At 40.8% G+C, this 24,021-nt stretch overlaps 1 protein-coding gene across 1 annotated transcript in view; it reads left to right on the top strand.

The window, feature by feature from the left end:
- Positions 1-24,021, top strand: part of PTPRG (protein tyrosine phosphatase receptor type G) — a 413,949-nt gene that overhangs the window by 263,752 nt on the left and 126,176 nt on the right. Inside the window, 1 exon segment of the mRNA XM_035903838.1 lies at positions 9,432-9,527. Coding sequence (XP_035759731.1) covers positions 9,432-9,527 — 96 coding nt within the window.

Below are 24,021 nucleotides of genomic sequence, written 5' to 3'. Positions count from 1 at the left end.
AATGCTGTCCCCGCAGCGCGGGGCTGTCCCACCTTTCTCCAGTAATCTGCAAGTAGCTGCTGAGACCTCTGATACAGAACACCCTGCTTGCTTATCTTTGGGATTACGATGCTGCGTTAGATAGATGTGTATTATGCACAATATGGGGAAGCCCACGTTATTTTTACCCTCTGTTACGAAGCCCTCCAAGAAAGCTCTTCTCACGGGTTGGTTCTGCTGTAATTGCCCATATACTTCACAGTTCATAAATAAAAATAACTCTGCAAGTGTACAGCCTGGAGGATTTCACATCCCCTCAGAGATGGAATGGCCTTTTGCCCAGCAAAATGCTTCCGAAAACGTGCCCCATCTGCTGCATGGCTTTGAATCCAGAGATGCAGCAAAACTATAAATATCTCAAAATTTGTTCTGAGGCATTTTGAAGATCATTGAACCTCATGGAAGAGTTTGCCTTCTCCCGTTTAAAAAAACAAAACAAAACACAAAAAACCAAATAAACCACACAGGACATTCTGACTTCCACAATACAAAAAGAATAATTTGCACTAAGATGTGAGCTCTCAGAGGAATGAGTACTCGCGTTAGGGCATCTTTAAAGCAAACGGTATATGAAATTGTATTAATCACACATGCTGGGAAAAGTGTGCTTTTGTAGGGTTTACTTTTAAAGTGCAGCTTCTTTCTTTTCCCTAAAGAGCGCTGGAGTGGTTTTGCTAGGAAATCCCAGAAGTTCTCTCCATTCTGGCAGCGCTTCATGATGTTTAAGAAAGCAAATGGGTTCTTGAAAGATGAGCTGAAGTATGGACAGTTTGGGTATTGGAGTTTAAAACTTTTCAGTAGTTTAGTTCTCCTTGTAGGAAGGCCATGAGAAACAGATGAAGAAAAGCTCTAAACCAGTCACTTCTGGGTTGAGTTCAGAGCTATTCCGTTCATAGTCAGTCCATCCGGATTGTTTTCACTTGCTGTGGCATTTAGTGCTTAGCCACTTCCTAAATTGCACGTTTCAGTTTTTTGCCCCCGCCAGCAGCTGAGTATTGCTTCTAATTTTTACATTGCTGAAATGGGAGTCTCGGCGTTGTGTGTTCCTGCATGCGTGTGCTTGCTGTCCTGTTTGGAATATGCCGCAATCAGACAAAGCCATTGTGGGTGAGACTCAGAACTACTCGTTAAATAAATCAAAGTCTAAAGACCAGTGAAAGACCCCAGCTGACCTCAAGAAGCCTGGGAAGATGCCCTCAGGGTCTGTGGATGCAGTGCCTTCCAGTAAGTGTCTGCACTGAACTCCCGTGACGTCACCTCTATGTCAGATATGAGCTGTTTAGAAGATGGGACCAGTATTAAGAGGCAACATACTTTCTCCATGAGGTACTTGTGTGACTTTTTACTGCAATATCAAGCAAATGAACAGCAACCCCAAAGTTTTTTCTCCAGCAGCACTCCAAATGGTAGGTTATTTCATGTGTTTTTCAGTCGCTCGTCATTCTTCACATTCATTCCCCATCTTTCATATTTTTCTTCATAGAACATCCAGTTAAAGAGGGATGGGCGATGACCATAGTTTACACATGAGGAAGCGAGGCCCAGAAATGGGCAGTGATTTATGCAAGGTAGCAGTAACTCTCTAGTAGTCAGGGAAGGTGAGCCTTTGCAGTCCAAGGAATAGTAGGTTGCTGCTTCTTCTCAAGTTACCAAAAGACCTGATTTGTAAGAAATACTCCTTCTACGCAAAAATCAGAAGACCGAGCTATTTGTCTCTCATTTGGTTTTATGGGCTTCTTAATCTTTTCAGGAGGGAAGGAGCTTTGCATTTTCAAGGTTTTTGTCACAGGCATGAAGGCAACAGCCACAGTGATCTTTAAATTGCAGTGAAGGTCCTCCTGGAATCACTTAATTCCAGATCCTTGGACTTTAAGTGAAATACCGTACGTCAGGAACCCTCTGATGGAGGGGTACGAATCAGCAATACTGTGCGGTGTAATCTTTTATCCTTTTTTATTTTTACCTCCTCCTCTCCTTGGATCTCTTCCATTGCTTGGACATGTGGTTCACATCCTTTTTACGAGCTGACTGAGCACCCTATTGTACACTTACCACCCACATTTCCAGAAAAAGAGCCTCCTAAATTTGTGAGTCTTAATGAGATGCTGTGATTTATCTGGATACCAGGTATAATTACCACAGGATGAAGATATTTATACATTTTTAGAAGATGAGAAAAGGAGGAAAGGTTCAAAAAAGCCTCCCGCTCATTATGCTTCAATTCTTGTTTACATCTTTGTATTAAAGTGTTGGTATTGTGATTTCCTGTGTTTGGAAGGAGGTCAGATGTGAAACAACACTGGTAACAAGGAAGAGGATCAGAAATGAGAGGCACTGCATGGGGAGGTAATAACCACAGCTCTCTAATTCGAGGGTCTTGTGTGTTGTGAAAGAGAAGACTTACTGCTGATTTTTTGTTGGTTTTGAATGATTTATAACATTTTACTTGTGGCAGAGTGTTGCAATCTATGTTGTCATGGAAATTCTATTGAATTTATAGTTCCATTTATCCAAAATGATTTTCCAGACTTCATTTCATGGTGAATCATATGGCTGTTACTCGGAGTACAAAGCAATTGCAAAGAAGTTTCATGTTATGGAAAGCATAAACACTGAAACCGTTATTTTCATATTATGGAAATACAAATGAATGCAACATACAGCTTTTTAACATCAAATATGCCTTCATTGTGTAATGACTCAGTGTATAGACATGAGATGGATTTTCTTGTTTGGGACAGGAACAGGCCTAAAGGGTATTTATTCCTGGCAGCAGAAATCAGGGAAGTTTCTTGGCTCGCCAAGGTACTTCTCCCTTAACATTCAGGACTTAACACTCAAGCTACTGAGTGATATGGCCACGAGCCAGCAGCGCATCGAAGCCCACGGCAACCTACGAGCATCGTGCTGCCTCACTTGTTCCTATTGGGCTGTTACTGGACCACTCACAGGTTTAAACGCTGCTCAGAGTTACGGGCAGAACGTGCAGCAGCTACCAACTTTCAGGTTGAAAACTACTGTGAAATCCCTTAGTCTCAACTTAAAACACAGCTACACCTACCGCGTTGTTTGTAGACAACAAAGCGATAATTACTGGTTACTATTAAAAAAGATTAAAGGGTAATTTACCATACTTCTAAGGCATGTCTGAATTGAATTAAATTCTGTTACTTCACCTCTATGCTCTTTGCTCATCCTGTTGTTTCAACTCCTTCCATTTTTTCCAGCCTAGCATTGTATTCATTATCAAGTTGCAATTACTTTAGGGCAAAGACCCTGTCTGACTCTTTGTTTTGCAATTTACCCTGCACGCTTTTAAGCACTGTAAAACACTAAGTTATGACATTGAAAATACATCTCTGTACCTGCCTAACTATAGTTAAAAATTCACTGATGAATAATAGACTAGGCAGGAAAAACATGCCATTATCTGCTCCTGTTCAACTTTCTCTGTTAAAAAGAATGCAGTATACTCTCTGTTATTACATCAAGCTCTAGTAGGAGAACTGGAAAACATCACGATTCGCTCTTCCCCCCCGCCTTTTCTAAGCAGATTTAGAATATGTTATAAATTATAAGTTTCGTGGGGTTTTTTTAAAGAGAATATAATGAGAAGTCAAACATCAGACTTTATTGTCCCAGTGTACATCTCACACTCCAGTAAACACACAGACTGCAGGACAGTTATTCTGAATTTTCAGTGCTGCAGTGAAAATTACATTGCGTCTGTAGAAAATTTTTATTCCAGCCAAATGGATCACATCATCCAGTTTGCTAAAAATCTATGCACATATTTAAAGCAGAAGTAAGTTACATACGGGCTTTCAATTAAGCAAAATCATGTATGATTCATAATCTTAGCACAGAATTTGTTTTTGTGCAAGAGGTTTTAAATCCAGCGGTAAAAGTGGCTGAGAATAATTTATTCTTACAATATAAGCAGCAAAGGTACTAATTAAGAATTAGTATATTCAGTGATTAACTCCATCGTTTAAAGCAAACATTTCCAAGTTTTTGTTTCGCCACTCTGCAAAGATTTGCAATCTACCTGCGATGCCTGTATGTTTTGCTCCTCTGAAAATACTCTCAGTCTCTAAAGCAGTACATAATAAAACCGCGTATCTGTTGCCTCTGCCTCTTGCCACCTGATTCATCAAAAAATTGGCTGGCCTATAAAACCTTTTTTTTTTTTTTTAAGCTTTAAATTGCATGGTAGTCCTTGGATTGCTGGAAGGAAATGAGTGGAAAGCTAATTCTGATGATCTCTTCCCTTCCACCAGAATTCCTGATACCATTGAATATTCTGTACTCCACATCTGTGACAGCACAATGAGCCTTTGTTCATTTTTTAATCTAAAGAGAAATCTGCTGTAGGAGGTTGCACGGGGTGATAGCAGTCCAATTTAAAAGTCTCAATTATTTATTTTTAAAATACTTGGCATCTGTCTATGGAAAATGTACTTGCTTGGTTTCCAGTCTCTTAGAATTGCTTTGAACTCGCTTACATCTTCTGGGATCTATCAAATGCTCATTGTGGCTTTTCTCTCATAAGTGCTGAATGAGTTTAGCCATGATAGGCTGTATTGGATGTAAACTTGCTGTCTTTGTAGTGGGGTAATAAGAGCAAAAAGATGTCATGCACGGGAATGGTGATTTCTGTCTGGGTGCCTGTCTTGCCAAGCAGAGGAGGAGCATCCGAGCAGAGAGCTGGAGGCTTTTATTTGTGGCAGGGAGAAGTCGTTCATTTGAATCGGGCTCCGTTGTTGCAAGCCAGTGACATTTCATAAAGAGGGTTTAGTCATTCAGAGGCAATTGTACTTAATAAAATCAGAACTGATCTCTGGTGGGCAGTATTTCTCAGTAATACACACGCACATTTTGGACAGCCAGTCCTTACCAGATCAGCGTGATGGCAGCCCGTTTTTGAGTCAAAATCTCTGAAATCCAGAGCAGGGCCTGACATTTTGCCATCTCTGGAGGGCATCAGATTTCTGCAGAGGTTGGAAGAACACGGTTGAAGAAAGATGTTTTGCAGAGAGTAGGTTGTCCCTGAGGAAGAGGGGATTGCCTGCCCATGGCGTGGTGGAGGGCTGTTGTAGCTGGTAGGAGCATGGAGGCAAAGATGCTCCAGGCTGGGGAGTTCCTCAGGTGTTGGATGTGTGTGGTGTATTCATTTGTGTAAGTCTTGTTAGCTGGAAAAAGGCCTGGAGTGCTTGGAAACTGTAATGGTTGGGCACTGGATCTTCCTGGGCAGAAGAGACCAGAAAAGATGAGTTGGTTTTATAGGGTGACTGGCAATTACCTCCTGGGGTATGGCAGAGTGAGGGTTTTCTCTCTAATCCTCTGTCTTAAGGCACTTGTAACATTCTGGAGATTTTCCCCTTCAGTGAGATTTTTTCAGGCTTAATCTGTGCTGTACAGCAAATCTCTCTCAAGTTTGAGTGAAAACAATTCTACTCTTTTAGAGTGTGAAGAGTGTCAAAGCATAAAGTTTTTCCATTAAAAGCAAACTCTTGCCTTCTCCCTGCCTTGGTAAAAAAGCTCCGTAGCTGCAGTTGTTGTTGGTAGCATTTTAGGATGGAGAGAGTCTTCCTGCAAGAAAAGTGCCTTTGTGTTGCTGGGGATAGTTTGTTTCAGCTTAGCCTTATCAAAATACTGAAAATTTCAAGTTGCTTGGACACTACATGTTTTTTATAATGGAACTTTACAAGGTACATGCAAGCATGGTGCTGTGTTGCACATCTGAGATGAAGGAAGTCCGTGTAAGCCTTCCCTAGCCTTGTTAGTTGTAACAGGGCTAGATGTGAAAGACTTACAAATCTAGTATATTGTGCCATAGAGAACAGGACTCTTATGTCCTCCGAGACCTATGTCACCGGGAAGGCCGTTTGGAGCGCGGTCAGCAGGGATGTGTGGAGCAGAACAGTCTGACTGCAGGCAGTTCGTGTCACGCTGAAAAAACTGCAAACAGTATTTCAGGCTTTCCCATTGCTACTGGATTCAGAGCCTTTAATTTATCTTTTTTTTTTTTTTTTAAATTTTGGAAAATAGAAGGTACTGTGAAATCACATGTGGAAGCGTGATGGGTTATGGTACTGAAATGGGGCAGTGCCACAGTTCAGGTTGGATGTGGAAGCTTGGATGATGCTCCATTCTGCATTTCACAAATAGCCTATTGTAAATAAGATTCAAATTTTCTTTAGCTTAAATGCCCCTTTGTTGCATTCTGTACTACTTCTTTGTATATACCTTGCAGAGACAGTAGAAGTCATTCATATGCAAAATGCACCATACATTGTATATACTAATTATGTAATAAAGAGTAATAATGAAAATTTTCTAGCTTGTTTAGGCCACTTAAGCATGCGGTGAAATTAATTTTATGGTTAATTGTCTTATTCCTGATTTGTACATAAAGAGTGTTATGTCATCCATAGAAAATATTAAATATCTACTGATAAATGCATTCAAGGTTACGTATATTATGTATAAAAGAAGAAAAAAAACACCAGATACTTTTACATTTTATTGCAAATTGGGGAAAACAGATAAGACTGTGTTATGGAAGAGAACAATATGTGATCACATAATTAGAAAATTGTCGTAACGCTGATGCTCAGCGGTGTCCAGGTGTGGTTTTATGAGTGAGCAGCCTGAACCATGCAGCTCTGAGGATGTAACTTTACCATCTTCTTAACATTGTTTTTGCAGTGTATGCGTGTGTAAATTATATAATAGCAATTCCTGGGAGATTCTACTCCTAAAATGTTCCTTCTAGCTGTATGAACACATAAGGAAGCTACTGTATGACAGATGACAATAATTTTTCATTCAAGACAGTTCCCCTTGACTTGATGGATGCAGACAGAGGAACCATACTCTCTGGAAAAACACCAGGGAGCAGTGGTAAAATGTTTCAATGTGTATGGTAATCAAGGCGGAGTGTGGTTCTTGATTAGTCTGTGAAATTGTACTGCTGAGACGAGGGATCTGAATTAAGCACTTTTTTACCAAAGCCCTTTGCACTGCTATCCAAAAGTGTATTGTAAAAATTAATTTCCTTAAAATGCCGCGAGCAAAATTGATCCAAAATGATTTTGGCATATGCTGAACTCACTCAGTGATACTTTTCTTCATAAACTCCTATGAGGACTATATAGTGAAGTGTTTTATATAAGGTATACCTAATTTTAGGCTTCATTTTAAAGGGGTGTAAAATGTAATTTGTGAGTGTTTTGCGAGCTTTGTCTGTGCTGGCTAAATTGAAATTTAAGCAATTCTACCTGAAACAAACTGTTTCTGATTTCTACATCAATGAATGGCTGTACCTCGCTCTACATTTGTTCAAAGCATGAGTTTTCAGAACCTGGAGGCACCACCAACTTTGTGAGATATTGCCAGCATCTCTGTGTGTGCTGTGAATACACTGGGAATAGGAAGGCCAAAATAGGGGAAGAAAATTGCTTTCAAATTTTATGAAGCTAGAGTGAATGCCAGACTTTTTTTTTTTCATTTTTTGTGAGCCATTTGGACTGATCTTCATCTTGGCCTTTTCTCTATATGGTAATGTTTTATTAGATGTATAGGTACTTTGCCAGTATTATACATTACAGCCAATATATACAGTCAGAAGCCTGGGAATCAGTAAATATGAGTAGGAACATATCTGAGCAAGATAAAAGGGTATCACCTCATCTGGCAATATACAAAATTTCAGAATATGGGAAAAATACTTGCATTTGTGAATACAGCAGGACTTGTTGTGCAGCACGATCTTGGAAAAACCCAAACAGCCCCAAACAAGTTATTGGTGCCAGCAGAGCATTCACCTGCAGACAGACTTGCAGGAGGGAGCAATGGTCAGACCAGCAGCATGTCAGGAGGCCTGGGCAGCCTCAGCTAGACCTTACGTCTCCATGCACCATGTGGCTATTTCTTATCACCTAGTTATGCTGTGAAAAGCCGGGATAGGTCAGGTAATGGGAGATGGGCAGCAGAGAAGCAGGAGTGAATGCACAGGTTCAGGCAAGAGGCCAGCGGCAGGGAATCCTGATGGGCCCATTCCTGTTTCATAGCCAGGAACAGATTTTTTTGCTGGAGCGGATGTGCACGAGTGACCGTACGCATTGGCCAGCCATCCTGTAGTTGTGTTGCCCCTACGGACGTGCAAGCGCTGGTTCGGATTGTGAAATGCATCGGGGAGGATCCCTGAATGGCCCCAAGAGCAGCCACTGCAAAGTCCTGTTCTTGTGCTTGGCTGTTACCATCAGGCACATGTTTTTAATTTGTAATGTGTAGAGCACACATACAACAACTGTTACCATTACTCAATTTATTCTATGAAAATGTACACACCTGCATGGTGTAATGTTGAGAAGGGAGCGTTCCGTGTTTTGGATGTAAACCAGCTCCGTTGGAGCAAATCATGACTGATACAGATGGACTAACACTAGGCGCTTCTTTGGGAATGGAGAGGTTGCACAACTGCTGGAGCAGCAGCAGTGTGTTAGGACGGCTGGCAGGAGTGGAGCTCAGCTAATGCGGTAAATGGAACAAGAACCCTACAGGACATTAAGATCAGTAGCGCCCACGGGCTGCTGCGAGTTGCCCGTATTCATGGCACGGGTGTGTAGTAAAGCGGGACTGTTCAGCAGCAGAGCGTATGAAGGAAGCTATTTCTCCATCCTTCTATATTTCTTTAACTCAGATATTTGCTAGTTTGGGGTAATCATTGTTTTCACCTGCTTTCACTTGGGGTTTTGCCTAATTTTTAGTATTTATTATTTGTCCTAAAATGACGTCAAAGTGTCTGGTTTTGTCTCACTTATACTTTTTGGCCAGTACTAATGCTTTGGAAATAAAAGTCATGAAATTTAACTGAAGTCGGGGAGAAGTCTGACCCTAGCCGACAGTCCTGAATATCAGAGGCGCGTAAAAATGCATTGATACAGAGACATACTTTTATCTTACAAATTGCTTTAGGAGTAAAGGAATAACTCTAAACGTTGAAATCCTTTTCAAAAATTCTCTGTGGTTTTTGAGCTAAATCTGTGTAGCACATTTAACAGAGCAGGAGATGAGCCTGCAATGAGCAAAGAAATGAAGAGATCCTGGCAGAAAGCACAAAGTTTACCATCTACACAGACTGACCATACTGTTTATCCTTGGGTTTGTTATTAAAATGCATTGCCTTGACTCTGTTCCCTGGTTACTGTCCCAGTAGGGCAGTCGTGCTATTAATCAAGGTGCTAGTTAAACAATATTCTTCAGCAGAATTCCTTTATATCAGGTTTGTAACACTGGGTTTACATACGATGTGTATGCATTACCTCATTTGAAAGCTGTATGAATCAACACTAATGTGATTTTGTTGTTGTTTTTAATTTTTACAGATGCAGATTTACTTCTACAATCCCGATGACTTTGACAGTTTTGGAACAGCAGTTCTAGAAAACAGGGTAATAGGAGCCATGGCCGTGTTTTTTCAAGTAAGTTTAAACAAGGGCTATATCCATAAACCAAAGCATTCACCAAGTACTATTTAATTCATTGAATTGTTTCAAGCTTAATGGATGCATCTGTTTTCTTGTTCCCACCTGTCTAAGTGAAAGATATTTCATATTGTCTAAGTGTGATTTAAAATGTAAATAAGTATATTTAGAAACGTAATGAAAAATTTTGCATGAATTGTTCTGATTTTATAGCTACTTTACAGATGCAGATTGGAGAACACATTTATCATGGAACTTCCTTTGCTGCTGAAGCACATTGCCGGGGTCCCTGGAATACTAACAAACCGGCGTGAACTGGTTCTGTTTAGAGAAAACTTAAAATTCAAACATAGCTTGAGAGAAAATTAATCAATAAGCTTCATCAATCTTAACTGTAGCAGCTTCTTCTAAATTGTCATAGTAACAAGTTCTTGAACAGACCAGGTTTCCAAATGAGGGAATTTATGCATCCCCTTTTCGGAAAGGCATCCTCAAGAGCACGGCTGCTCATTTAGCTCATTTGTTGCTTCAGCCTGCCTGAGCGCCGCTGCCTGGGAGGGCTGGCGGGGCGAGCCACGCGGCGCTGGCGTTCGGCAGGGTGGGCTTTTGTCATACTGCATCAGAAATTGAGTTTTTGCCTTTGACTCGAGGGTGAATTGAATGGAGGGAGTTGGAGCAACTCCATACCACTGGGCTGTCACAGGCAGAGAAGTGGCTAATGAAGACTTTGAGATATCTCAAGGTGTGGCTTTTTCAAAAGAGAGGAAAGGAGGGAGGGAAGAGCAAGGGAAAATCCTGGGCCTCTCTGAGGTTTCACACGAGTTTTTACTGTGGAAGAAAATGATCTTACTGTTATCTTTGTGAAGTCAGATAGAAAAGAATATGCAAGTACCCATATGTAAATACCTCCCTTTTTCTTATGATGTTAGAGTGACAAGCCTGACTCCTGCTCAAATTAAGTAAGGTTGTCTTTTTCCGTGTCACTGAGTTTGATCAAAGGCTTTGATAAGGAGAAAAGGACAGATCCTTGTATTGCATAAATTGCTGTAACTCTGCTGACGTGAGGCTAGTGGAAGTAGGCATGATAAATTCATCACTACTGAATTCTGAGCAATTCTGTGGCATTTCATGTTAGGGTGAAGTTGGTGGAGCAGCGATAATTTAGAGTGGCATAGCCGGATGATTCGTAACTTCTTAATCTTGATGTGCTATGGGAAGGATTTGGGCAAATTGATTTTGGCCTTACAAGTTTAGAAACAGAACAACCAAGGGCACTGTTGCTTGACCGACACCGCAGCGAAGAGCTGCACATGACGTGCCTGTGCCATGTCAGAAGGAGCATGTGTTATGCCATGGTGTGCAATACGTGTTGTGGCATTGTGTGTCTGGAATTTAGTTGCTAAATTACCTTGATGTACCTCACATCAGCCACGTGAAGCACTGCCCCACGTTGCACCTTTCCTTAGTCTGTATATGTCATTTATTCCAGGAAGCCTGTTTTTAGAGGATCTTAAAATTGTAGTGGGACTGTGGTTTGTATTCCCCCACCTGCAAAGCCAGGTGCCGCACTTACTGCGAGTCCCACTTTGTACAATTCCGAGGGAGCCATTAAACTCACTAAAAATAACCTAAAATAGTCTGTTAATGTTGTTAAAAAAACCCATCTTTGATTGTAAGAGACCTCAGGCTCTTTAAGACCACAGCCGAGTGTTGCGGTCCCCTCAGGGAAGCAGAAATCTATACTTTTCATCATTTCTAGCCCTGCAGGCCGCAGGACATTAGGCTGTAAAGTCGGATGATGGTGCAGCTGGGCTCCTGTGCTCCAGGAGCCATGAAATCTGAAGCCATTACTGATAAACAGTCTCTGATCTCTTCCAGAGAGTGGGGGTAAGATAAGTCTTTGGCAAAGTGACCCAGGGACAACCTGTTTTGCGGCTGCAAGGAAATGGTTTTCTTTTTTTTTTTTGTATTTTTTTCCTTGCCTTTGGGTTGAAATGATAAATCAGTGGCGTTCCATTAAATTTCTGAGTGTATCAGGTCTTCCTTCTGGGTAGCTCTGCTCTGAGACGGAAAGCTGCCAAGGAAGATTTGTAGAGCCGCACGTCCCTATTCCGGAAGGGCACGTGCTGAGTTCTGGCCCATGTAAGTAAACTGGAAGGACTTCAGCGTGGCAACTGCTATTTTGGCCACCATGAGGGTTTTCCAGAGTTTGTCCCGTAGAGCTTGAGGTTTTGTACATAGGGTTATTAGCTGATGGTGATAATCCTTTGCAGATCCATTCTGTGTTTGACCAAGGTGCTGGTTTAGTTCCCTCAGCTGTGTATCGTGTGCTGGAGCTGGTGAACCACAACCTGGGAAAACCTTTACAGGCAGTTGTGTTTAGAAATACTTGGAGTTCTTTAGCCTTGTTCCCCAGGGCACCATGTGGATAAGCTTGCTGTGGCTAGTATTTCATGCAACTAATTTAAAAGCTGTCTTTTAAAACTGAATCTTAGTAACTTTTGAATGAAATGCCTGTAAGATGTCCACAGCCACATTTTGATTGGCATCTTTGACTATTCAAGTACTAATTTTATTGTTTGCTATTTTCCAGAGCTGTAGTCCCATTTCTAACTCATTTACCTAGAACACAGCTTTAAAAAAATTGTAGCAACACAATTGGAAAACGGAATTGTGCATGCTTTTCTATGTAAATATTTTAATGCAGAAATTAGATAGATTTGCCATTAAGGCAAGACTTGGATTTTTGCTAATGTGTTAATGCTGTGTTGGAATGAATGTGGACTGCACTGACTGAATTTATAGTCTAGCAGGTGTTTTTTGTTTGACTGATGTTCACAAATGTTCCTTTGAAAATCAGGTTCTCCAGTGAGTGAGCATTATACTGAACTCTATAATTATTGGCGAAACATTAAATAATTAAGAACCCTCTTTCCTCCTTTTTAAATAATTTAACTTGAACTATATAAGAATTTTCCTTATTGAATTCACTGTTTCAGGGGCAATTTCCAGGTAAAGTACATTGGTTCTGAACTTGGGTAATTGAAGCACTTGGAACTTGGTTGTAATTGCTAATTAAATCTATGCTTTTCTCATTGCTTTCATTGTAAATTGTTGATAAATTCTATTTCTGTTCGCATGTTGCAGGTCAGTTGGCCTGACAAATAAAAAAAAAAATTACTGGTTAAAATCAGGAAAGAGTTCTTGCATATACACTGCTATAATTGCTCATCTCTGTATTTCGTTGTGGATAGACACTCAGAGGGTCTCACATAAAATAGCACTGCAGGGACTCTATAGCAGGTATTCTCAATTTGCAAATGAGATGAGCCGGCCTGAAATCTCTAGCTGGGCTCTGAAAGCGGATTTTTGCATTGGAATAGAAGCTGTAAAGTGAACAGGTATCTTGAGGAAAAGGGTCCCATGGTACTTGGTCCCTTTTCTGACCGTAGCATCACTTCAAGCGCCGTGCTGGGGACTATTGTACGTACTGGGGAGCGCCACTGAAAATACCTGCAGACTTTTGTCCTGTATGTCTCTGTCTGGGGCAGAATGAGGTGCCTGACTTTACAAAAACCAAACAGCAAAGGAACAAAATCTTGCACCATTCTGTGGTGTTTCCTTCATGATCCTCTCTTGTCCTCACTGGGGCCACAGTGAGTGTAATAGAGGAGCAAAATGACTTAGGAACCTCTGATCTTTTTAGTTCAAATTGTTTTGAAAGCGATTCAGCTGGAACAAGCTGAGAAGGGAAGAAGGGAACTCCAGCCTGCTGGTGTCAGGTATAATGGTTATTAAAGCCCATAAACGTGCTTCACTGAGGCGGGGGCGGGGGGGGGAGTGTCAATGGGAAAAATGATTATTTTTTTTTTTCCTTAGTGTGGGAATGTCTGCAGTAAAAAGTATGTTTCAGGAGGGAGAGGGGATCAGAGTATTAAACAGCAATGTGAGTCAAAAAGCTCTTGGTTTTTTGTTATTAAAGAGAACTCACTTGTTATTTTAGCAAATATCCAAATCTTCTGGAGACCGATGAGGTAATGCCAATGATTTCTCTTTGTCTCCTGACAAGTTTTTCAGGAGAAAGAAATATGACCGTTCTTGTCAGTAACTGGGGTTACTTGGTGTTTCTCAAAGTGCAACCAGTGCTAGAGGAAGGTGTTTAACTCCACATATCCATTCCCTCCCGCCAGCAGCACCCTCTTGGTCTGCAGTGAAGGCTTCTGGATTTGCAGAAACGGTAACACCACAGCGGCGGGACCGTCTGCAGGGGCCCCCCTGTTTGTGGACCTCTTAAAAGCTGCCTGTGGCTGCGCACTGACACCCACTGATCTGCTGAAACACGTAGCCAGTCTTGATTTAAATGATCTTAACTTGAATAGTTGGTGCACGTGCTTAATTTCAGCTCGCATGAGGCTCAACTTGTACTTAATGATAATCTGGCTCCAGGCCTTGGTTAATTGTGAGGCTGAGCCGGTTTTGAAGGAAGCCTGGAGTGGGAGGGAAGGCCCAGATCTCTGATGGGTTCCTGAGTCATCCGTTCATATATGTACATGTAGCACCTATTTACAAGTTGCATTTAAAATGAGTAGTTACTTGGATTAAATGCATTCAGACATATTGCACAGCTCTGTTTTAACCATCTAACAATATAATTCATTGCACACTTCACTACTTGCTTTATTAAAGCCAAACTTAAATGTGTTCAAAACAAACATATTGCTTTTGCATTTGAAATATTCATCTTTGAGGCCTGTGGTAGATTCATTACTGCAGAGAATACTTCATTCCTTGATTACTGCTGTGAAAAGACACAATACTGATTCCCTAAGCACTCATCAAATATTCGATAGCTCAGAAATTCAGGAGGAGGTGACGGAATTCTTGGTCCTACAGGGAGGGCATATAAATCTATTTTATTATTTGCAAAGAAAACCATCAGTGATTAGTTACTGTATCTCAGGTACTCAAACAAATCATCTCTAAAGAAGTTAAAGTAGAAATGAATTTTAAAATAACTTTTAGCAATGCTTTCATCATTAAAATTATCTTCATAATGATGAGTGATGTTGATACCTTGATCACTCAAGAGCTTTAGCAGTGCAGGGCTAGATTTTTAAAGGTAATTAGGGACTTGGCAGCAAATACGCAACTAGCAGTATTTTCCAAAGTCTGTGAGATAAAAATCAGGGTTCTGCAGCTCTTTTTCTGGGATGCCATTCTTAATTCTCTATTCCAATACTAACGTTTTTTTAAGGTTGTTGAAAAAAATAGTGTAGCACTTTAACTTTTAGATCTGTCTGTGTGTTATTTGTGTGTAAATGTCTTTTTATTTACTACTAACTCACGTACACCGACATTTGTTTTTCAGTAAAACAAATAGTAATTGTGGCCTTGCTTTTCTGTAAGATTTTTTTGGTACTAGTTCTTGGTGTGCTTTGTGAAGGCAATCAATAACTCACTTTTCGCTAGGACCTAAATGAGCTAATCACAGAATAAATCAGTGGAACACCGTCAAAGCCACTGAATATTTAGCACAAATATGCTTTTTTTTTTTTAATGTATATTTCTCAAATAACAGAATTGAGCTTTTAACTTCCCTAGAAGCCTTTTTCTTCCCTTTCATTAACTATTTCATGTCTTTGCTGTCATAAGCAAATAAATTCAGTGAATAAGTGCTTTAAATACCGTAGGTGTTGAGAAAACTGTATCTGGTAGGAGACCAGGTTCCCATATTCCCACCGCAATTCCTGGCAATTCCCTGACTCCACCTGTCCTTACTATATGCTTTTTGGAAGTCTGAGCAAAACTAGCTTGATTTTTGAAAATGAGAATGGAGGGGGAGGTCTGCGCTTTTCCTGAAATGTTACATCCACCTACATGAAGCATCATCAGTGCTTCAGTGTTTAGGCAATATCTTAAAGGTGATTTGCAGTAGTTCAAATAACATATAGCATCATTAACATGCAGGGCACCATCCAGAGTCATTGAGAGGCTTTTCATTTATTTTAATAGGCTTTAGATACATGTAAAGACCTTAAAATTAAATTACAGTATTAATTCTTTTAATGGTTACATTAGAACCCGTGGTGGTTTATTAATAGTAGCTTATGAATAATAAAATTATTATTATTGATTAGCAGTATTATTTAGTAATTAGTACAGGGGTTTTTTTTATTATCTTCATAACATGAAGATGTGTGCAGGCTAAAGCTACTTACTCAGTGCCTTTGGAAAGTATAATTTATATTTGTCAAAAGTGTATGCATATGTACCAGTAACTCTCCATGTAACAGAAGACAGGCAAAATAATTTGAAATGAGTTCTTACTCACTAAGTCCAGTTTCCCAGCATTTTGAAATTGTGGCAGCTGTTTAAAACCATTAGTTGTTACTAATAAAAGCAGTACTAGGGCCTTTAAATGGCTGAAGAATAATATAGAGATACAAAGTAGGTACCCTGACATATGAAGAGCAGCAAGTGGGAGTGGGTACCTATGGTCAGCACCACACTGAGAGTACCTTTGAGAAACACCTTGTACAGTGCACGCAATGATGTATAGAGGTATGAAGCATCTCTGGAGCAGAACACGATTCTCCTAATTTTCCAGTAAATAAATGGGGATAAAATTATCAAAAGACAAAAGTGGTTTTGCGTCATGGAGAATGTAAATATAAAATTATAAGAGCTTCTTAAAGTCTGTTAGATTTGAGTTGAGGTCAGTATGCAAATGGCACTGAACAGCCTCCAAAGGTGGTCGCTTTAGCCAAAATATGCAAGTTTGGGTGTCTAACAGTAAGTATTCGTGTTGATCAAAAAACTTGCACTGAAATCCTTTTGATTGGAAGTCAGTTTTGGGTAGAAGACAAAAATTAATGGAAAGTGTCTGTTTCTAAAAAATATATTCTACCTTTCAACTAAAGAAAACAAAAACAATTTTTTAAACTAAGCCCAAAATTCAGATTTTTATTTCAACTTCTCTTGAAAGTTTCTTTGGGAAATATGAATATTTTTGAATATTTTATGTAAAAGAAGAAAGAAAGGGGAGAACAGATGGGGAATAGCTCTGTGAGTAAAAAAAAAATATATATATCCAGTTCCAATTTTGGTGCTTATTGAGTTTCAAGTGCTTAACAATGAGACTTCAACTTTATTCTGATCTGTACCTTTGCCCAGATTGGTCATGTTTCAGATGATGTTTAATAGTAAAATTGCTGTTTACAGCAGAGTTTTTTTAAAAAAGTAAAGGTTTCTTGTAATAAGATTCTTCATCCTTTATTTTAGTACATAAATGAGTAGGCTGACTCTCGAGAGTACTAAGCAAACAATTCCTTGAGTTTAATAGAGAAGATTGAAAAGGCTTTTAGCTGTGGAGTGAGACGCGGTTGTGAAATGGGCAGAGCTGCGTCCCTTTCTTGAAAGTCATTGCTTGAAGCAGGCAGAGAAGCAGGTAGGGAAGCGGCAGGCTGCTGGGGTGAGCATGCAGGGGTTTTTTCCAACACTGAGTAATCTTCAGTATTCCAAATTTTCTGTCCATTGACAACAGCACCAATCCACACCTTGGCTGATGGGGACACTGGGCAGAGCCTGGGCTCCTGGTAACCCCTCATTTCACATCCCATACAAACACGAGCAAAATTTCTCTTGATTTGCAGGGTACCATGGGTTCAGGCTTTCTCATTCACGTGGCTATACATTCATCATGGCTTATCCATGAGGAGGAGCCCATGTGGCTAAATCTAGGACTGCTAAGAACAGAGGTGTTCACACAGCAGCCTGAACATCCTGAGCAAGTGTGCTTGGAGGAATGAGGTACAAATGCGTGAGCGAAAGGGGGGCTGGATTTGGAGGCAGACAGACTGACAGGGCGGCTGAAACAGATTGTTCTTGGAAGCAAACACATCGTTCCACTTCTGCTTGCCTGTGTTCTGCCAAGAGGCATTTGCAGTCTCTAGATCATGATGGCTGCAACCTGCTGTGTTGAAACTTTTCTATCCACAGGCTGACTGTGCAGTGTAGAAGGATAATCTACCTTATGTGCACTTATCTTCTTCAGTGCCCCAGCAATCATCTTCCTTTCCCTTCTTCTCTTCAGCTCTATGAACTCGTTCATGGTATTTTCCAATAAGACAGAAGAGCAGGAAGCCAGATTTTATGTCAGATGACCTCCAAAATGCAATACTTTCAATTAAAGCCTTTTTGTTAGGTTGAGTTTTAAAGGATATGGGCTGTACAGAAAGCGGTGTCATGCAGTTCTTTTTACAGTGCAGACTGAAATACCAGAATGCACAGAGAGTCTTTGACTTGTATTTTGTTTTTAATCTCAGATATATCTAGAGAAATGCAACTTCCATAGTGTCTGAAAGAACTCTAATTGTAGAGGTAAAAGAAAGATGCTTCCCCTCCCCCCCACCCCCCCAAAAAAAAAAAAAAAAAACCCAAACCACTGTAAATGCTTTCTTAACTGCGCAGTCTGAGATCATAACTTAGAACTTGCGGTGTCACTTCTCTGGTTTGGATGCAGTAGCAAGGAGGGTGGCTGACGGTGACCGGTTATCGAGTGACTTTTGCTTTTTGTGATAAATCATGGTCTGTTGCTCCGATTTATTTAATGGAAACATCACAATTATTGATGCTAGGAAGGAACTGTAAACTTTCTTGCTGTTAAGAGGACTTGGACTCCAAAGTTGTGCAGCACTACAAATTTGAAAAATACTCTCTGTATATTTTATGGGGTCTCTCCTCAGTATCTTGAGCTCTCTGTCGTAACCATTAATGAGAGCTGGTTGTGTGCATTACATGGGGAATAGATCTCTGTGCTCTTCTAGTTTAATGTTCATTTGAATGTCAGGATCACTATCTTTCAGTTTACAGCATTGTAAATATTTTTGACTTGCAGCTTTTTTGCTTTCCCAATGCTTCTTAATTGATTAATGTATTACGATTAATCCCAAGTGGGATACCATTATTAACTTGCTTCATTAAATTACATACCAATTTGTTAGCCTTAATTCTCATAATTGTCCCCTTATATTTTAGTGTTTTTATCTGAATAACTTACCCTAAGAACTTGATCAGCATGCATTTGTGTATTCTTCTGCCTCCCTTTCCTTCCTCTCATCCTTGATGTTCAAAAGTAGAGTCAGTTTAGGAATATTTATAGTGTCTAATGTCAGCATCTTAAACACAGACATTTATTTCTCTGTGATTTAAAAATATCCTGTCTTAAAAAAAAAAAAAAAATCACTTTTGTAGCCATGCCATAAAAATCTTTAAATTGATAGAAAAATATCTTGTGGAGTTTTCATTACCAGACTCCTGAAGATGACACTTAGAAGTCTAATATGTAAAAATTACAGTCGTCAGTCTATAATCTCACCCCCTCTGCGGTTCAGGAAGATTGATACTCAGGAAGTCTGCTGATTATAACCATTAGACTAAAAAACAAATTAGTTCTCTAACTACAGTAATGCTTTTTGCATTTTCCTCTGGTGCGCTTTGTCGATGCATCACTTTGTCGCTTTATCAGACATCACGTGGCAGACCTGGAGCTGGATGCCACGAGAGCCGGCTCAAAGTGGGGGGACCCCCAGCCTTCGGGCAGGCTCCTGTCACTCGCCTGTTGTCTGCTATAGGGGAGGGACAACAGCCCCTTACAGAGTCTCTCTTTGTGTCTTTGAGCATGGAGAAGCCATTGAACCTGTCTTGTTTTCTTTGCTGCACGTACTTTTTCTCCCCTCTGTGGTAGCAATGATTGCTTCATCCCCATCCTTCTTACATGTTCCAAATCTGGTGCATTTCGACTTGACCTTTTTTGTTTAAGAAAAAGAGAAAAAAGAGAGAGAGAGAGAAGCTGGAAAGAAAGCATCTATTTTTTGCTATCCAAGTCCTGAGAGAGTTTTGCTAGAATTGGTCTTAGATGCAGAATCAAAGGAGAGGTAAAGCTGTACGTTCATCTCCTTTCCTTTCTCCTCTCTCCCAAACACAGCAGCTGCCTCTGATAAGTTCCTGTTTTCTCCCTGTTGTTAAACATCCAGCTGAATTCCAGGAAGATCACTTTTCATGCCTGTCTGCCTACCTCTTCCTTAAATTTAGTTTGATTTCTTTTTCTGAAAAAACCATCCTCTGTAGCCATCCAGGACTCACAAGCCATTTGTCTCTCAGAGGACTAATCAAGTATATTACGTATGGTTTACATTTGTGGGACATAGATGGAGAAATCTAACATTCCAGTTGGGAAACTCCAGCTCTCCAGTCCACATGTTGCCCAGCTCTGCAGGATTTTGCATGGGATTTGTGTACACCTTGGAAAAATTACACGTGTTTTCATCCTCTCTATCTTCCATGAGGCTGTAGAGTCCTCATATGTCTCTGGTTACCAGTTAGCGTTACGGCATGTTTTAAGTGAAGGTGAGCACAGGATCTATTCATAAATGATTGCCTAGTTTCACTTTGTGCCATAAAAGAGAGATTGGTTGTAAAGTCTGAATGTATAAAATAGATGGGTAAAATTGGGGCTTCCTTTGCTTTTAGAACTTCTGCTTCAGATGAAAAAGTTATTCTTATTAAATTTAAGCTGTTCTGCCTGAAGAATTATTACTGTAGTTCTCAGATATAACAGTGCCAAGTTTCTCCTAGTATTGGCAATAATAAACAATGCAAGCTTCAGACAGAATTTCCTGGGTAGCATACCAAATGTTCTAGAAAACCTTCTCGGACAGCAGCTAATACATTTTTAATACAAATAAAACATAATTCTTTAGTCTCATTTCAGTTTGATCCCTAAGGTAGAAAAAGTATACCAACTATGCATAATTTATGTATTTGTTTGAAGTGTTTACCCAGATACTCCATTCACAAAGTCTCTTTTTGTTAATAGGTTGCTGTGAGACGTAAGAATCACTTAGGGCTGGCGCTGTACAAATAAATGGAACGTGTCGGGTTTGTACAGTCAGTGAGGTGGTTACGTGGTCATCCTAATTCTGCCTTCATCTGCGCTGCCTACCCTGTCCGTCCTTAGCCAAGTCACAGAACAGGTCTGGCTGAAATGTCGGCATGTTTTTCCCAGGTCATATGTGATATGGAAGCATGGAAGTGCAAGGGAGGGAAGCGGAGCAGCTGGGAGCAGAGGGTGCTGCCCATCCCCTTTGGGGACAGCATGGATTGGTGTCAGGCTGGTGTGTCCTTGGGAGCATTGTAGAATCATAGAATGTTTTGGGTTGGAAGGGACCTTTAGAGGTCATCTAGTCCAACCCCCCTGCAGTGAGCAGGGCCGTCTTTAACTAGATCACCCCAGTTATTACCAACGATATGTGTGGTTTCCTGTATAATTCCTATACATTGCACACGATGCAGAGCAAGCATGCAGGAAAATATCCCTCAGTAATTTAATTATAGTCTGCCCTAAATTACTGTAAATCCCATGCTACAGGTTACTGCTGGAGGGTCAGGTTGTTGCTGGCATTTGTCATCTGTAGTTTCTGTGCCACGGGACAACTGTGGGAGAGATGATTGCTGAGGGTTTTCTGAGCCCGTGGTTTTCTTTCCAGGGGTCAAAGAAAGGCAATGAAAGTAAATCAGAGTCTAGCCTGGTCCCTTTCTTTATGTCTCTGTACAGACGTAGACATTTGTATGTATGGCTGATGGCTTAACTGATAATGCTGATGGCATATCACCCCCCCCCAAAATAGTTCTGCAGCCGAGATGGCGGCTTGCCCAGAGCAGTCCTTGTATCTGATGTTCTACCTCCCATGAATCTAAATCAGAAATCTTCGAGTTCCTAGGGTGGAGGTGAGGGTGTGCAAACCTGGGACCCCTTTTACAGTAGAGTTTTAGTAGGTTTCAGACATATCTTCTACATCTGAGGTTCACTGAAAAGCACGCTAATCCGACTGAGGTGATGAGTCTGAACTGAGCTAAATGGTCCCGGTGTGAGTGATATTAAACCCTACCCCTGTTTTAAGTTCAGGTGTGCTTGTATCAGAGTCCCCAGAACAAAGCCAGCAAAGGGGCTGGGATGTGCTTTTATGCACATTAAGCTCTACTGGAGATAGATGAGAGTCAAGAATGCTAATTGCCATCTTATTCTACCAAAAATTGAAATATGTGTTAAATAAAGATTGCTTGAATCTGTTCACAGCACCTCTGAACAGTGATTTTTCAGAGGCTTGCAAGATGGAGCAGGATTTTTCCTATGAGCTTAGGGTGTTTGCAACTGTTTCACAGCTCTGGGAGCACTGAGAAGCCAAAGAAAAGCTGCCTGGCTGATACCATCAGAAAAGTATTTAGCTGCTGATTGTAACCGTACCATTTCTGCGCATCAAAAATGCATTGTAATGTAGTCATTATCAAGAGTAAAGAGACTTTCTGAAAGAAGGTATTGGGTTTGCAACATCTGTACTGTATCAAATGAAGCCTAACTGGAGTTTTGGCAAACTGTTCCTTATGAATAAAGCAAAATGATGTACCACATTAGAAAGTAGCTTGGTTATTAGAAAGCTCAGTCTTGCTCCTGATAAAATGGATTTTTTCAGCGTAAAATTCATCTTTACTTGCCGCAAGAATATTGCTAAAATAGATTAACTTTGGATCTCAGTGTATTTTATAGTGTGTCTTGTTATTTTAAGGCTGTAAATACATTAGCTGATCTGTAAGCTTCACTTAAGTTACTGCTTTCTGGGTTTTTGAAGAAATAGGATCATGTTATGCAGGAATCAGGATGATTGAATTAAATCGCCCCTTCTGATATTTATTTTCCCTCAGGATCATGCTACCAGATCAATATTTAAAAACAGCATTATGGGTATGCGTTGATTAGAAAGCAAAGCTAAGCTAGTAATTTTTTTGGTGTGTATTTTATCTGTGGTTCCTATGGCATTATGCACATGCCTGTGTATTAGAAGCAGTCAACATAAAATTATTTTCTTACTCCTTCCTCCCCCCTGCCTAACTTGCCACCTGGCAAACCCTCTTTATCATGGCTAGGTCCTATAAAAACATCTAGCATAATTTGAAATGCTCTTGTGTGAAACATGATTAGACTACATCAGTCACTTTTCAAAGATGTTTTTCTGCATTTTGTATTCTAAAGTTCTAAAAACACATGCTTTTATAGCCTGCTACATTTCGTGGAAGGCGTGAGCAGATAGTTCCCCGTCTTGGATGAACCAGTCTTGTTAAGTACTCTCCCAATGTGCATACCAGTCAAATTAAACTTTAGGCTAACATTTTGGAATGCTCTCCTCTTGCCAACTCATTACGAGTGATACGGCTAAGCAAACTGTTGCCTTCTGCTATTCCAGATATCTACAGAGATTTATTATATTTCAGCTAATAAGCTTACCTTCTCTAATAGCACGCGGCCCACCCCGCCTTATGGCTAGACTTGTCTCTTCTCATAACTTGGGCAGAGAATTAAAGGCCAGAAGTAAAGCTGGCGTATAAACCTGTCTAGGTAGAGCTGTTTGGTCGTCCCTGTCTTGTGGATGGAAACATTCATCATTTTTGAGTCTGAGCTCGCTCTTTATGTAGGCCTGCTCTGCGCTACCGCTCAGGTTGATGCCGATGCCTCTCTGCGGACAGATGGTGGTGGGAGAGGGGGGTGATGCCCGGGCAGGTGGCACCACCTCGGCGTGATGCAGGGCCATATGGGCACTCGGGTTTTTGAGAAACTTGGTCTGTGCATGCAGTACAGCTGGTTGCTACCACACCTGTCTAATAGAGTTGCTGAAAGGCTATATAAATTCATGCTGAGCTATGGAGATTATCTCTGTCAGCTGTTCTTGTCTCAGAAGCAATTTTTTTTAATGCTGCATTCATGTCGTAAATGTCCAGCCTATGCCTACCTTTTAGGAAATACCCTCTTCCTTCCTTCATTACTGCTTGCATCACATCTGAGGCATACAACTGGTGTTTTACTCCTAAAAATAGAAGATTTTTAATGCCTTCCTTATCATGCGATATAGCACAATGGATATAGTACAATGTTTGCTGCCCCCCTTAAATCTGTGTAGATAGAGCCGCCAATGCAGGTGTGTCCTACCAGTGTGCTGGGGCTACAGGCCACTCTGCAGAGAACACGGGATGCTACGGCGTCAAGCTTTCCAGCACTGGTGCTTGCGGCCGTTAGCTCTGGAAGCCTTCCCGTCCTCGCAGCAGCCGTCAGTGCAGTGCTCCTCGTAGGCACGTTACAGCTGGGCTGGAATTCAAACAGTGTTAGGTCTCAGGCATTTTGGGCAGAATTGCCTGCGTAACCTCGCAGTGAACGTGTCCCTCTGTGCCAGCCCTCTGAGGATTGCCCTTACGGAACGTTGGCTTTTTAGCTCGCTCCATACCAGCTCAAGCATTTGGCGGGGAAAAGCCTAACGTAGGTTGTGGTGTGAGTCGCAGGCGGTCGTATGGTGGTTGGGCCATCAAAAAACTGTGTAGCCTGCCAGGTTTTGAGAAGAGAGGTAAGAAATTTTTCTAGCGAGGTGGATACCAAAACTGGGGTTGT

Source organism: Egretta garzetta, unplaced genomic scaffold, assembly GCF_000687185.1.
Source record: "Egretta garzetta isolate BGI_Z169 unplaced genomic scaffold, ASM68718v1 scaffold91, whole genome shotgun sequence".
Taxonomy (NCBI): Eukaryota; Metazoa; Chordata; class Aves; order Pelecaniformes; family Ardeidae; genus Egretta; species Egretta garzetta.
This window is presented reverse-complemented; position numbering and strand designations above follow the sequence as displayed.